This window comes from Canis aureus, chromosome 16 (assembly GCF_053574225.1).
Source record: "Canis aureus isolate CA01 chromosome 16, VMU_Caureus_v.1.0, whole genome shotgun sequence".
NCBI classification, from domain to species: Eukaryota; Metazoa; Chordata; class Mammalia; order Carnivora; family Canidae; genus Canis; species Canis aureus.
In genome coordinates this window covers 42353021-42365505 of record NC_135626.1, presented here as the reverse complement: position 1 = coordinate 42365505, position 12485 = coordinate 42353021, and the positions used below count along the sequence as shown (strand labels likewise).

The 12485-nt window shown below is 43.1% G+C and overlaps 2 protein-coding genes across 9 annotated transcripts in view; one reads left to right on the top strand and one right to left on the bottom strand.

The window, feature by feature from the left end:
- LOC144286707 (uncharacterized) overlaps positions 1-8946 on the bottom strand; it is a 29868-nt gene extending 20922 nt beyond the window's left edge. For both annotated transcript variants that reach the window (XM_077853524.1, XM_077853525.1), the window contains exon 1: positions 7826-8946. In XM_077853524.1, coding sequence (XP_077709650.1) covers positions 7826-8098 — 273 coding nt within the window. In that variant the 5' untranslated portion in view covers positions 8099-8946. The remainder of the gene's footprint in view (positions 1-7825) is intronic.
- Positions 7482-12485, top strand: part of GPATCH8 (G-patch domain containing 8) — a 117292-nt gene continuing 112288 nt past the window's right edge. For 2 of the 7 annotated variants that reach the window (XM_077853511.1, XM_077853509.1), the window contains exon 1: positions 7482-7628. In XM_077853511.1, the coding sequence (XP_077709637.1) occupies positions 7584-7628 (45 nt within the window). In that variant the 5' untranslated portion in view covers positions 7482-7583. The remainder of the gene's footprint in view (positions 7629-12485) is intronic. The other 5 variants (XM_077853512.1, XM_077853514.1, XM_077853513.1 and 2 more) reach the window with 3 other exon arrangements.

Here is a 12485-nt window from a genome sequence, read left to right as displayed (position 1 = left end):
CAATCTCTGTACCTGATGAGGTGGGGCTCAAACTCATGACCCCGAGATCAAAAGTCACATGCTCTACTGACTTAGCCAGCTGGTACCCTCTGGAACTCACTCTTGATTCCACCCTTTTCCTCATCCTCAACATCTCATCCCTTATATTCTTGCCCATTCTTCTTCAAAACACATCTTACATTGCCTTCTCTCTGTCTCTACTGCCATCATCTTAGTCCAGATGGTCATCCTGGAGTTTACTGTACTGGCAGCTTATTTGATTTCCACTTCCACCCTTGCCCCCTTACAATCTGTACTTTACACAGGCAATGATGGATCTTATTTATTTATTTATTTATTTATTTATTTTTATTATTATTATTTTTTAAGTAAGCTCTACACCCAGTGTGGGGCTTGAACTCACAACCCTGAGATCAAGGGTCACAGGAGTTACATGCTCTATGGACTGAGCCAGCCAGGCTCCGCTGGCAGATCCTGAAAATGTAAGTAAGATCGCATTGCTCCTTCTCCTCAAATCTGTCAAAGATTTCCCTTGTGTGTGAAGTAAGGTCCAGCTCCTTGCCATGACTTCAAGGACTCCCTCGGTGAGGTGGTCTCTGCTTCCCTTTCCATTTCACTTCTAAATCCTCTCTCCCCCCCACCCCCCTCCCCGTGGTCCCTCTAACCTGGACTGGCTACAGGGCCCAGTGGAAAATGCAAATGTGGGGCACTTACTCAAAAGTTGTTAAGGGGGGAAGAAAAAAGAAAAAAAAAGCAATCCCTGGGTGGCTCAGCAGTTTAGCGCCTGCCTTTGGCCCAGGGCTTGGTACTGGGGTCCCAGGATGGAGTCCTGCCTCGGGCTCCCAGCATGGGGCCTGCTTCTCCCTCTGCCTGTGTCTCTGCCTCTCTTTCTCTCTCTGTGTGTGTCTATCATGAACAACTAAATAAATAAATCTTAAAAAAAAAAAAAAAAAAAGTTGTTAAGGGCAACCTGGGTGGCTCTACGGTTTAGCGCCACCTTCGGTCCAGGGCGTGATCCTGGAGACCTGGGATGGAATCCCATGTTGGGGTCCCTGCATGGAGCCTGCTTCTCCCTCTGCCTGTGTCTCTGTCTCTCTCTCTCTCTGTGTCTCTCATGAATAAATAAATAAAATCTTTAAAAAAAAGTTAAGGGGTACCTCCGTGGCTCAGTGGTTGAGCATCTGCCTTCTGCTCAGGGTGTGATCCTAGAGTCCTGGGATCGAGTCCCACAACAGGCTCCCTGCAGGGAGCCTGCTTCTCCCTCTGCCTATGTCTGCCTCTCTCTCTATGTCTCTCATGAATAAATAAATAAAATCTTTAAAAGTAAAAAAAATAAAATAAAATAAATTTAAAAAAATAATAAAAAGTTAAGAATTTCAAGATGTAGGGCTGCCCGGGTAGCTCAGTAGGTTAAGCGTCTGCCTTGTGCTCAAGTCATGATCCCAGGGTCCTGGGATCGAGTTTCACATTGGGCTCCTTGCTCAGTGAGGAGTCTGTTTCTCCCTCTCCCTCTGCTCCTCCCTTTCACCCCACTTGTGCATGTAAACTGTCTCTCTCTCTCTCTCAAATGAATAAATAAAATCTAAAAAAAAAAAAAAAAAAGAATTTCAAGATGTAACAGTTAAAGCAAGGGTGGGTTAAACCCAGTGTGGAGCATTAACCCAGGGTGGAGCCCTTCTGAGTACAGAGCCTCGTGCTACCAGCCCTGCCTCTGCCTGGAACTGTCTGCCCCAGTTTATAATACCCAGGTCTCAGCTCAAATGTCACCTCTTCAGAATTGTCGTTGAATTTAAAGTAGCTTCACCCAGTTCCTCTCAATCACATCTCCCTGTATCCCATCACTGGGTGTTAATATCTCCTCTGCATCTGGCCATGTCTGAAATGATCTCATTTGTTTTCTTGTGTCTTGTGTCTCTCCCCACTTCCCTGACTGCCAGAACAGAAGCTCAATGAAGGACCTTTCCTGCCAAGTCACTCTTGTATCTCCAGCACACAGAGCAGGGCTACTGCGGACTAGGCACGCAATAAATGTTTCATGAATAAAGGAATAAATATGCTGAAGAATGCCCCCCAGGACGCTGATGGCCACCTACCATAGAGGAGTCCTACAACCAGCAGTGGCTTTTCAAAAATTTATTTAAATTATTTTTTTAAAGATTAAAATTTTTGGGGTAGCCCCGGTGGTGCAGCGGTTTAGCGCCGCCTGCAGCCCAGGGCATGATCCTGGAGACCCTTGATCAAGTCCCACGTCAGGCTCTCTGCATGGAGCCTGCTTCTCCCTCTGCCTGTGTCTCTGCCTCTCTCTCTCTGTCTCTATGAGTAAATAAATAAAATCTTAAAAAAAAAAGATTATAATTTTTTTTAATTAAGTGAACTCTATCCCCAACATAGGGCTCGAACTCAACCCTGAGATCAAGTCACATACTACCAAGTGAGCCAGCCAGGCGCTTCCTATTTTTTTTTTCCTTGAGTTGCATTTAAATGCCTTTGGGCATTTCAAAAACCAAAGGCTGCTTTCTTTCCACTGGCTTAAATTCTATGCCAATCCACACACTTGAGTTCCTGTCTTTGCTATGTGTGGGCAGGGATGAACACCTCACATTTGAATCTTAGTAGTTGTGTGATCAAGAACAAGTTATTTGACCTCTCTGAGCCTTTCCTCTTCATCTGCCCAGTGAGGATAATTATGCTATCAACTAGTTGGATCATTTTGAGATTAAATGAAATAACACCCATGAATTGGTTGCATATACTAAGAATGTAGAATAAGAGTTGCTGTTATTAGTTAAAGAGAGGCAGTGGTGAAATGGGAAAGACAGGGATTCTGGTTCTAGCTCTTTACCTACTACATGCATGACCTTGGCCAAGTGACTCTACCTGCCTTAGTCTCCATGTCCTCTTCCACAAAATGGGGGAAGCAATCCAGTGACGGCTATTTTACAGTATTGGTGGGATTATCAGAGAAAGTTTGAGATGAAGGTAGGAGTTACTCTTATGTTTCCCTGAAGGAGCAGTGGGAGGGAGCCATAGGAGGGGCCCTGGGACAGGGTAGCCCTCACGCAGCTACCAGGGGTCTGCTCTCCCTCACATTGCATCCAGGACTCCTCAGGAAACATAGGACCCAGAGACAGCTCTTGGTTTCACCATCCGAGATGCCTCTCTCCATGATGAGAAAGGAGCAAAAGTCTGATTTCACAGATAAGCGGGGCACCTTCCCCTAACCATATAAAACCCAACAAACAGATAAATAAATAAAATAGCTAACCTAGCTAATCTTTGCCTTCCAAAATGTGCAGGTTCCAGCTGATGGAATTCAGGACACGCTACCTCCAAATATGGCACTATGACATATTGAATATTTTCAGCTAAAGGACTCCAGGAAACAGCAGATTGACAAAGGGCTTTCTGATGTCCTGAAGTGGGTCATAAAACTGTCACGTGAGAAGTGCTCTCTCTCTACTTGGAGGAAAGAAGCACCCTTATCTCTGAAGACTGAGGGATATCAGGAGGAATCTGAATGAACAGGCCTTGCTACATTTCTCTCACTTTATATTATTTACTTCATGCTCTTTATCCTATCATATCTTTCTACAACATCCTCCCCTTCATCAAACCTAGCATAAAATCACTCAGGCTTAACTATTTCTTTAGATCTTCCTTTCCTTATGAAGGCTCCTGTGTCACTTAAGACTCACACTAAATAAATCTGTATGCTTTTTCCTCTTGTTGATCTGCCTTTTGTTATAGGAGAGAACTCTAAAAGGTAGAGGAAAATATGTTTCCCTTCTCCTTACATGGCCTCCTGCCCATACTGAGCAACCTTCCACTCTTGCAGGCTGTGGGACTCATTGATCAGTCCCACTCTTAGTGTCTGATCTTGGGTGATGGTGGGTGTGTGAAGGTCTGGAGTGAAGGAAGGCCTCCTAAGCCTGTCCCAGCTCTTTCCTACTTTGCTTTTGGTGCCTTGACCCTTTCCTGCTCTCATCAGCCATCAGCTCCAGCCTCCATAGTGCTGAGCTTTCCCTATGCCAGTTCCCACTGGACACATGTCTAGTATGGTATCAGGGAGTAGAGGTTTAGAGGTGGGGCTCTTGATCCCAGCAGATCCTGTTTTAACCCAGACTCCACTTCTTACTAGGAGTTTTGCCTTGGATAAATTCATACAAGCCTCAGTTTCTTCACTTGGAATATGGGGGAAAAAAGCTTATCATTTATCATAGTACCTACTTTGTAGGGTGACTGTGAGCATGCATGTGAGGCTATTAGCATGGTGCATGAATGGCACATAACCCTCCTCCCCCACCGCTAAAGGTTGCTAAATAGGGATAAACTTTTAAAATATCTAACAATGGTTCTCCCTGGCTAAATATAGAACAATCTGAGTATCGGATTGTTAGGGTCCATTTTCTATGTTGTCTTATCCCTCCAATAAGTGAAAGACCAGAGAATTGGCTGCTGTGGACGTTTTTTTAAATCACCAAGTTGAACTTTTGTTTTTAATGAAAATAATGCCTATTCATAGAATAAAAAGTTAAACTACTCTACATGACTTTTTACGGAAAATGGCTTTCCTTTCCCTTAGTTCATTTTATCCCTAATTCTTATTGTTTAGAGGTAGCTGCTTTCAACTCTTTTAGCTCTGTCTTCCTTATTTTTAATCATGCCTATTTCCAGTATTTCTTAGTTTTATTTATTTATTTATTTATTTATTTAGATTTTATTTATTTATTCATGACAGACACAGAGAGAGGCAGAGACAGAGGCAGAGGGAGAAGCAGGCTCCATGCAGGGAGCCCGACATGGGACTTGATTCTGGGTCCCCAGGGTCAGGCCCTGGGCTGAAGGCAGTGCTAAACCGCTGAGCCACCGGGGCTGCCCTATTTCTTAGTTTTTTTGTTTTTTTTTTTTAAGATTTTATTATTTATTTATTCATGAGAGACCTAGAGAGAGAGAGAGAGAGAGTGAGAGAGAGGCAGAGACGCAGACAGAGGGAGAAGCAGGCACCATGCAGGGAGCCCGATGTGGGATTCGATCCCAGGACTCCAGGATCACGCCCTGGACCAAAGGCAGGTGCTAAACCGCTGAGCCACCCAGGGATCCCCCTATTTCTTAGTTTTAAATAATATGCTCATACTAGTATTTCTTGATTGTTTTTCAAATGTAGACACTATTGGGATGCCTGGGACGCCTAACCACTGAGTCAACCAGGTGTCCCTCTGCTTAAGACATTTTAACTTTCAAAAGTTACTTCTTAATCTCCGAGTATTCTTTTTTCTTTTTTTGGCATCTGATGCTTCCTGATGTGGTCCCTTGTTTCCTGAGGTAATTTCATCTCTTTGTGGATATCAATTATAATTTTTTAATGGATTTTTTAATTACTTCTATTATCTGTGGTTCCTCTGAATTCCCCTTGCTGTTTTTTGTCTTGTTTTTGGGGGTGGGGGTATTTCTGTCTTACAGGTTTCTTTCAATGATTATCTTTGGCTGTCCATTCATACATAAGAGCTGAGTGGAAGCTCTGTGTGGATGGGGTGGTGACAGGCTTTTTTGCGGGATATCTGGGCTGGAACATGACTTTTATATGTTGGGGAGACTCCACTCCACTCCCATTTTGGTTTGTGTAAACTTTTTCCCATTGAGCTGGAAAAAGCTAAAGTTAGTGAAGCCTAACTCTGACCAGAATGTTAGCTTTTACCAAATCTTCTCATTTATAGCCTGGTACCTCTTTCCGTATCTATGCCAGATATGTGAGAATCTCTTTGTTCAGTCTTTTCAGAGGAGAACCCTCCAGTTTACTACCTGGATGGAAAAGGATTTAGAGTCTGACTGTTTCCTAAACTGCCTTCTAACAAGCCCTGTTTTCGACTCCATCTACACCCTCATCTTGGTATCTAGTGATTCTAGTTCCTGAACCTTAGGGGTACACCTTAACAGTAGTTGATTTGTTTCCTGGCTTCCCCCCTCTAGGACTTTGTTTTCTCTATTTTGCTAAAGCTATTTCCATTTATCTGTGCTCTCCAGGCTCCAAAATGTTTTTGTTTTTTTCTAAGATTTTATTTTTAAGTAATCTCTACACCCAATGTAGGACTTGAATTCATAAGCCCTTGATCAAGAGTCGCATGCTCTATGGAGTGAGCCAGCCAGGAACCCCCTACCTCCAGCTTCCAAAATGTTGACACCTCTTGCCTACTGTTGTACCTTCTTCAGGTCTCTTTGTCCATGTCTTTCTCATTCTTTAACTGTCATTTTAGTAGGGTTAGGTGGGGGAGAAGAGGTAAACCTGTCCAGTGTATCCATGTGATTCAACCTGCCATTTACCCTCAACTCTCTTTACAATGTTTTCAGTCTGTGTTCTGCCTCTACTTAGTTCTTTTCACTGCTTAAAATTGTATTCTGCTTAGACTAGGGGTTGGGTGAGGCAGAGAGTAACAAAGGAATATGAGATACACATCCTTCTTCCAAAAATGTACATTCCACTGGACTCTTTCAGGGGAGGGTAAGGGCTATTTTCCATTTTATGATTTCTGTCAACTACTCTTTTCAAAAGCAGGCAAGTCCTCATACCCCTCCCACGTGTTTTATGTATTTTGGCCAAGGGAGCTGGGTGGGGACCTCAGGAAAACCATAGGATGGAAAAATCTGAATCATAATCCACAGTCATTCCTGGGCAGGGGCAGTTGAGATTACCAAACTCGATTTCCTTATTTTATAAAAAGGAAACTGAAACCCAGAGAGCTTTAGTTGATTTGGATCACCTTTGGTCTCCTGAAAAATCTTTACTCTCATATCTCTTAGAAATGACAACTCTTAGCAGTCAAGGGGCCTGTGGGTCTAACGTTCCCTTTGCTCCAAGGCTGCAAGGGTAGGGGGTGGGGGTGGGGGGCTTGCCGCCTGCTGTTCCTCAAAGGCCAAAGGTCATCTCAGAGGTCTCATCACCGCACTGTTTTATTTTTTTGTAGCCCTCGTTAACATTTAAAATTACGCGATTATTTTTACTATGTATCTGATTTTCCCCCACTGGAATGTAAGCCCTATGACCGAAGGGGTCTTTCCCCGTCTCGTTTGCCATTTAATCCCTAGGGCAAACTGGGATTCGAAAAGGAAGCAGTCCCGCTCCAAAATCCGCGCTTCCAACCCGGACATTACATTGGTATTTAGTGAATAAGGCAGACGATGGGCTTCTGCACACCCAGGGAAACAAGAGGGCGAGAAAATAGATCGTAGCCGGGGAAAGCAGCAGGTGGAAAACACCCGGACCCCGGCGTATTGTGCCCCGTGACCTTTCTCTCCGGAAGCGCTTGCAGCTCCCCGGCACGAGTGCGCACGCGCGGCCACCGGGGTCGCTCTGGGCCGCGAGCGGAGAGGGGACTTAAGGAAAGGTTCCGCCTCCAGGGCCGAAAGGCGCCTGCGCCGGCGGGGCTCCTTTTTGGACGCGCTTTCTCGCTTCCTCCCTCCCTCGCCTGCGCGCGCTGGGTGGGCGTGGGAGGAGGCGGGGAACTGGGGAGGGGAGCGAGGGGGCGGGTGTCGCGGGAGGGAAGGAGCGAACCGGAGAGCGTCGTCCTGAGAGGAGTGAAGGCGGCAAAATGGCGGACCGCTTCTCCCGCTTCAACGAGGATCGAGACTTTCAGGTAAACACGGGCGTCGCCGAGAATCCGGGAAGGCGCTCGCAGAGCCGGGACCACCTCCTCCCCCGCTCCTAGCGCTTTTCCTTCCCAGCTCGGCTCCGGCTTACGAACCGGCTTGCTCTTCTCCCGCCTCCCAGTTCCTCAAGGGGCCTCCCAGCTTGAGGCGAGGCCGCATCCCCTCTCAGCTCGTATTCTCTTACCTGTGAAACTCCGGCCCCCGGGTTTGCGGCTTCGGCTTTGCTGGGGCGGGTTTCGGAAGCCTGGCCGGGCCGCAGACTCGGGACTGCGCTCCGCTCGGGTCCGCCGGGCCTGTGGAGGCGCCGGGCGGGCTCCCGGGGGAGAAGAGGGATGGGTCGGGAGGGCTTCGGGCTGGTGTTGCTGAGACCAGGGCTTCCGAGCCCCCCGGGTTTTGCTCGCAAGGCTCTTTTTCGGGTCGTCCTTCGTCTATCCTCAGTACGATAAGTCCCTTTCATTGTCTATTTCCTCACATGGGAAAAGGATGCTTGAGTTATCAGACGCCTTCTTGGTTGGTCGAACATTGAGATTTCCCTAGGCGTAAATGTTGCTGTTGTCATGAGGCCGTTCATCTTGCTTGGAAAAGAGTAAGTTAGAGGACTGTTGTCGATGGAAGCTTAGCCCCAAATCCTACCTCGAAAGATTTTTAACAAGTGTAATGATCATGGACTAACCTTTGAAGTGCGATAATTAGCGCCAGAAGCTCCCTTTTTCTTTCTTTAGTTGCAAACGCTGTATGGAAAAGTGTCCTTGTGATGGCAGGCATTACCGAGGAGCAAATAAAGGCTAAATTACAATAACTCGTCTTCCCGTTTAAGATACCTTCCTGTTGAGCATGGTTACTGCAGAAATCTCGGCGACTAAGAGGGATTTAGTAGAGGCTGGCTGATTCTAGAGTAAAATGCATCCTCAGAGTCTCAAACCACTGCATTACTACCGCATATCCTGGCAACAGCAATTTGGGTCAGGGGATGAACATCACAACTCAAGTTTTTATCCCGCTGCAGATCTTCCTCTCAGTCACACGGGATACTCTGGATATGTTTCAGAAGGCTGTTTGAAGGAGTTAAATTTTTCCGAGATGGGGTTGGTAAATAAACACGTAAAGAAAGCAGTTAAACAACAACAGTTCAGTGCGTAGAACGCTTCTCACAGAGAAGTTTTGCAGCAGTAAGGCATCTGGGGGCTGTTGAAAAAAGCCTTGTGATCTGCGCCTGCTGTATAGCTGCAGCCCAGTACAGAATCTCACGGCGGCTTAAGAGTATAATGCAGGTGCAGGGAAGTTGAAGTAGTTCTCTATAGCCATTTGCTCCCTGAGAGATTGTTTTTGTTTTTTCTTTTCTTTTTAGCGAGCATCCTAAAACGTGAGTAGGCTACAAGATGTGTGGGCTTTATTGGTAATCTTTAAAGAGACATGTTAACTAAAATCCTCAAGTGTTTTTCAGAGGAGAGAATTTCAAGGTGACCTAATAGAATTGAAAATAAATAATATGGACAATTAAGTTTTGAGGGAAAATGTCTGTCAACCACAGAATTTCAGCAGACTTAAACAGGATTTGCAAGGCCTTGAAAAAATTTGAAAACTGGTTGGCAGATTATGAATGCTGTCACCTGAAAAAAATTGAGAAAGCCTCTGCCTTTTCAAGTAAGATGATTTTCTCTTCTGATGCTTTAGTTGGGCTTATATGAAATCTGGTTGGTAGTCCTTTGAAGATAGTAGGTATATTTTACATTTATTTCCTGCTTGTATGTTGGAATAACCAACGCCAGTATTGGGTGAGCCAGGAATATGGTTTTCTAAAATTCAGCTGTCTTAATATTATGGGTAAAATAGGGTATTTGGAAAGAAAGCTTTTTAGACAATTATAAGATGTTAAAGTTTTTGTAAATTATCGATTAACATTTCTAAACATCCATTTATAAATAAAGTAGTCAACTACAATAAATTTAAAAATTAAAAATACTTAACATATTTTTTTTCTGGATGTTTTAGTAAAAGGATAAAGGTTGATTTTCATTAATGATGTCCTTCAATTTAAAGTTATTGGAGAGGAAATGTAATATCATGTTCCTGCATATAGTATATCTGGAACATTTTAAGGTTGGTTTATTAAAATTAAATGTGGCCTCCTTTTAAGGTTTTAAGTGATAAATGAGGTTGAAGCCATTGAATACACTTGAAAACAAATCCAGAGTAGATTTCCAAACAGTGCATGGATCCTGTTGCTTTAAAAGATCTTCTTACAGCACTAGAAATTCTTCTGTGCATTTTCTCTGGTAAGTTCTAGATGACTTCATTTTCTTTGCCTTGAATTTGGCAAGATGATTTGTAATTATAAAATTTCACTCTTTGCCAACTTACCATCACTTGCAAATTTTGGAGAGTTTGTGGTATCTTGAACTTAGTATTGAGTCAGAGGTGGATTCACTTATTTGTGAACACCTGAAGTTTTAAAGGTGTTTTGTGTAATATAGTGAGCATGCTATTGTGGCATGCTACCTATACCTATAGTAATTGTGGCATGCTACCTGAAACACTTAGGAATATAAGGAGTAATCATTATTAGGGCAATAATTTAGCTTTATTTTAATAATAAACAGGTACCATTCTACAGGCTTTATGTGTATTGTAGTCTTCACAATAACCCTATGAGGTAGGTACTATTAACGCTCATTTTCAATTGAGGCAGCTGAGGCACAGAGTTAAAAAAAAAACTTAGCCAAGTACATACAGCTGATAGATCCAGAGCCTAGATCACACCCTGGCCCTTAAGATTCTTGAACCTGTGCTAATGACTGTTATCTCTACTGGCAATTACATATTTTATGTAACTGTAATTGAGTCATCAAATATGGAGGATAAATTTATAGATTACAAAGAACAAGTGAGCTTTTAGAGAGGTTATACAATTAGTTTTTACTTTGTTCTTTTTTGTCCAGAACTGTTTCTTGTTGGTCTCCCAAGGACTTAATAAGGAGACTTTTGACAGTGATGAGTTACACTATTATAGAGGATATATTGTTAATTGTTATTTTAGTTTAGACATTATTTTGTGTGATTTTTTAAAAAATATTTATTTATTTATTCATGAGAGAGAGAGAGTCAGAGACATAGGCAGAAAGAGAAGCAGGCTCCATGCAGGGAGCCTGATGTGTGGGACTTGATCCTGGGACTCCAGGATCATGCCCTGGACTGAAGGCAGGCGCTCAACCGCTGAGCCACCCAGGTGTCCCACATAAGTGATTTTTTTTTAATCTTTGGAAATCTTTGTTTAGGCTGATATATTTATGTATTTTTTTTAATGTTTTAAGTTTTGACTACTGCTTTAAGAATCTGACCTCAATTTCTGAATGAGATAGGACTTCTGCCTACATTTATCAGATTAAGGTGTATCACGGAAAATACGTAGTATAAGATACATCTGTGTTCAATTCTTTGAATTACAGGTTCCCTAAAGAAAGTTTTGTTTGTACAGAGATGTACAACCATAAGGTGTTAAGGTGGTTGTGCAGCTATTAATGGTGATGCTGCTGAATGCTGTGAGGAAATTCGTTCTTCAGTTTGTGTTTCTGCAGAGGACTGGTGATTTAAAGTAGCCACTCATTCTTGTTCTGAATGTATTTTGCATTAGCTTTTTAATAAAAAAGAGCTATGATAATAGATCAATGAATAATAGAATCAGGGGCATCTGGGTGGCTCAGTGGTTGAGTCTGCCTTCTGCTCACGTTATGGTCATGTGATCCTAGGATTTTTAATTTTTTTTTTTAATTTATTTATGATAGTCACAGAGAGAGAGAGAGGCAGAGACACAGGCAGAGGGAGAAGCAGGCCCCATGCACCGGGAGCCCGACATGGGATTCGATCCTGGGTCTCCAGGATCACGCCCTGGGCCAAAGGCAGGCGCCAAACCGCTGCGCCACCCAGGGATCCCTGATCCTAGGATTGAGTCCTGCATTGGGGTCCCCGTGGGGAGCCTGCTCCTCCCTCTGCCTATGTCTCTGTCTTTCTGTGTCTGTCATGAATAAATAAAATCTTTAAAAAAAATAAAAATTAAAAAATTAAAAAAATGAGTAATAAAATCAGAAGCAAACATCTTAAAATTCATAATAAAAATAAAATTACTCAAGGATTTTCTATAATCTATGTAAGCATAATGGTAAATAGTAATGTCATGTATTTTTTTTAAAGATTTAAAAAAATTTATTTATTGATGAGAGACAGACAGACAGACACAGGCATAGGGAGAAGCAGGCTCCATGCAGGGAGCCTGAAGTAGGACTCGATCCCGGGTCTCAAGGATGATGCCCTGGGCTAAAGGCGGCGCTAAACCGCTAGGCTACTGGGGCTGCCCTCACGTATTATTTTTATATACTGTGTTTGAAAGATTCTTCTTAGTGTTTCATATATGATACCAGGATGCGACCTTCAGATGATTTTTAGTTGAGGCCATTAAATGAGAAGGCTGTAGTTTTAAAATACTTAGGTCACAGAAGCGTGCTCATATATTTTCTGTGTGGTATCTTGTAATAAAGTTGGCTTTCTAATGCAGACTTGTTGGAGATGACATATGGGCAAGAGTTCTAATCCCTGTTTCCTGAGTCTTCCATCATCTGGAAGAGATGGCCACTTACAATCAATGTGTGCTTTGCTTGGGATACTGAAACTTATGCAAAATCATTACTACTCCCTTTCCCATACATATTATGATAAGTGGGAAGGATTGAAACCAAGGCTGTATTGATCTCAAAATACTGATGATAAATCAGCATGATTATTAGCAGATGGAAAATTATTAGTATATTTTCAGGTGTTCAAGAATTACTATGTAAGGTCAGCATTAGGGA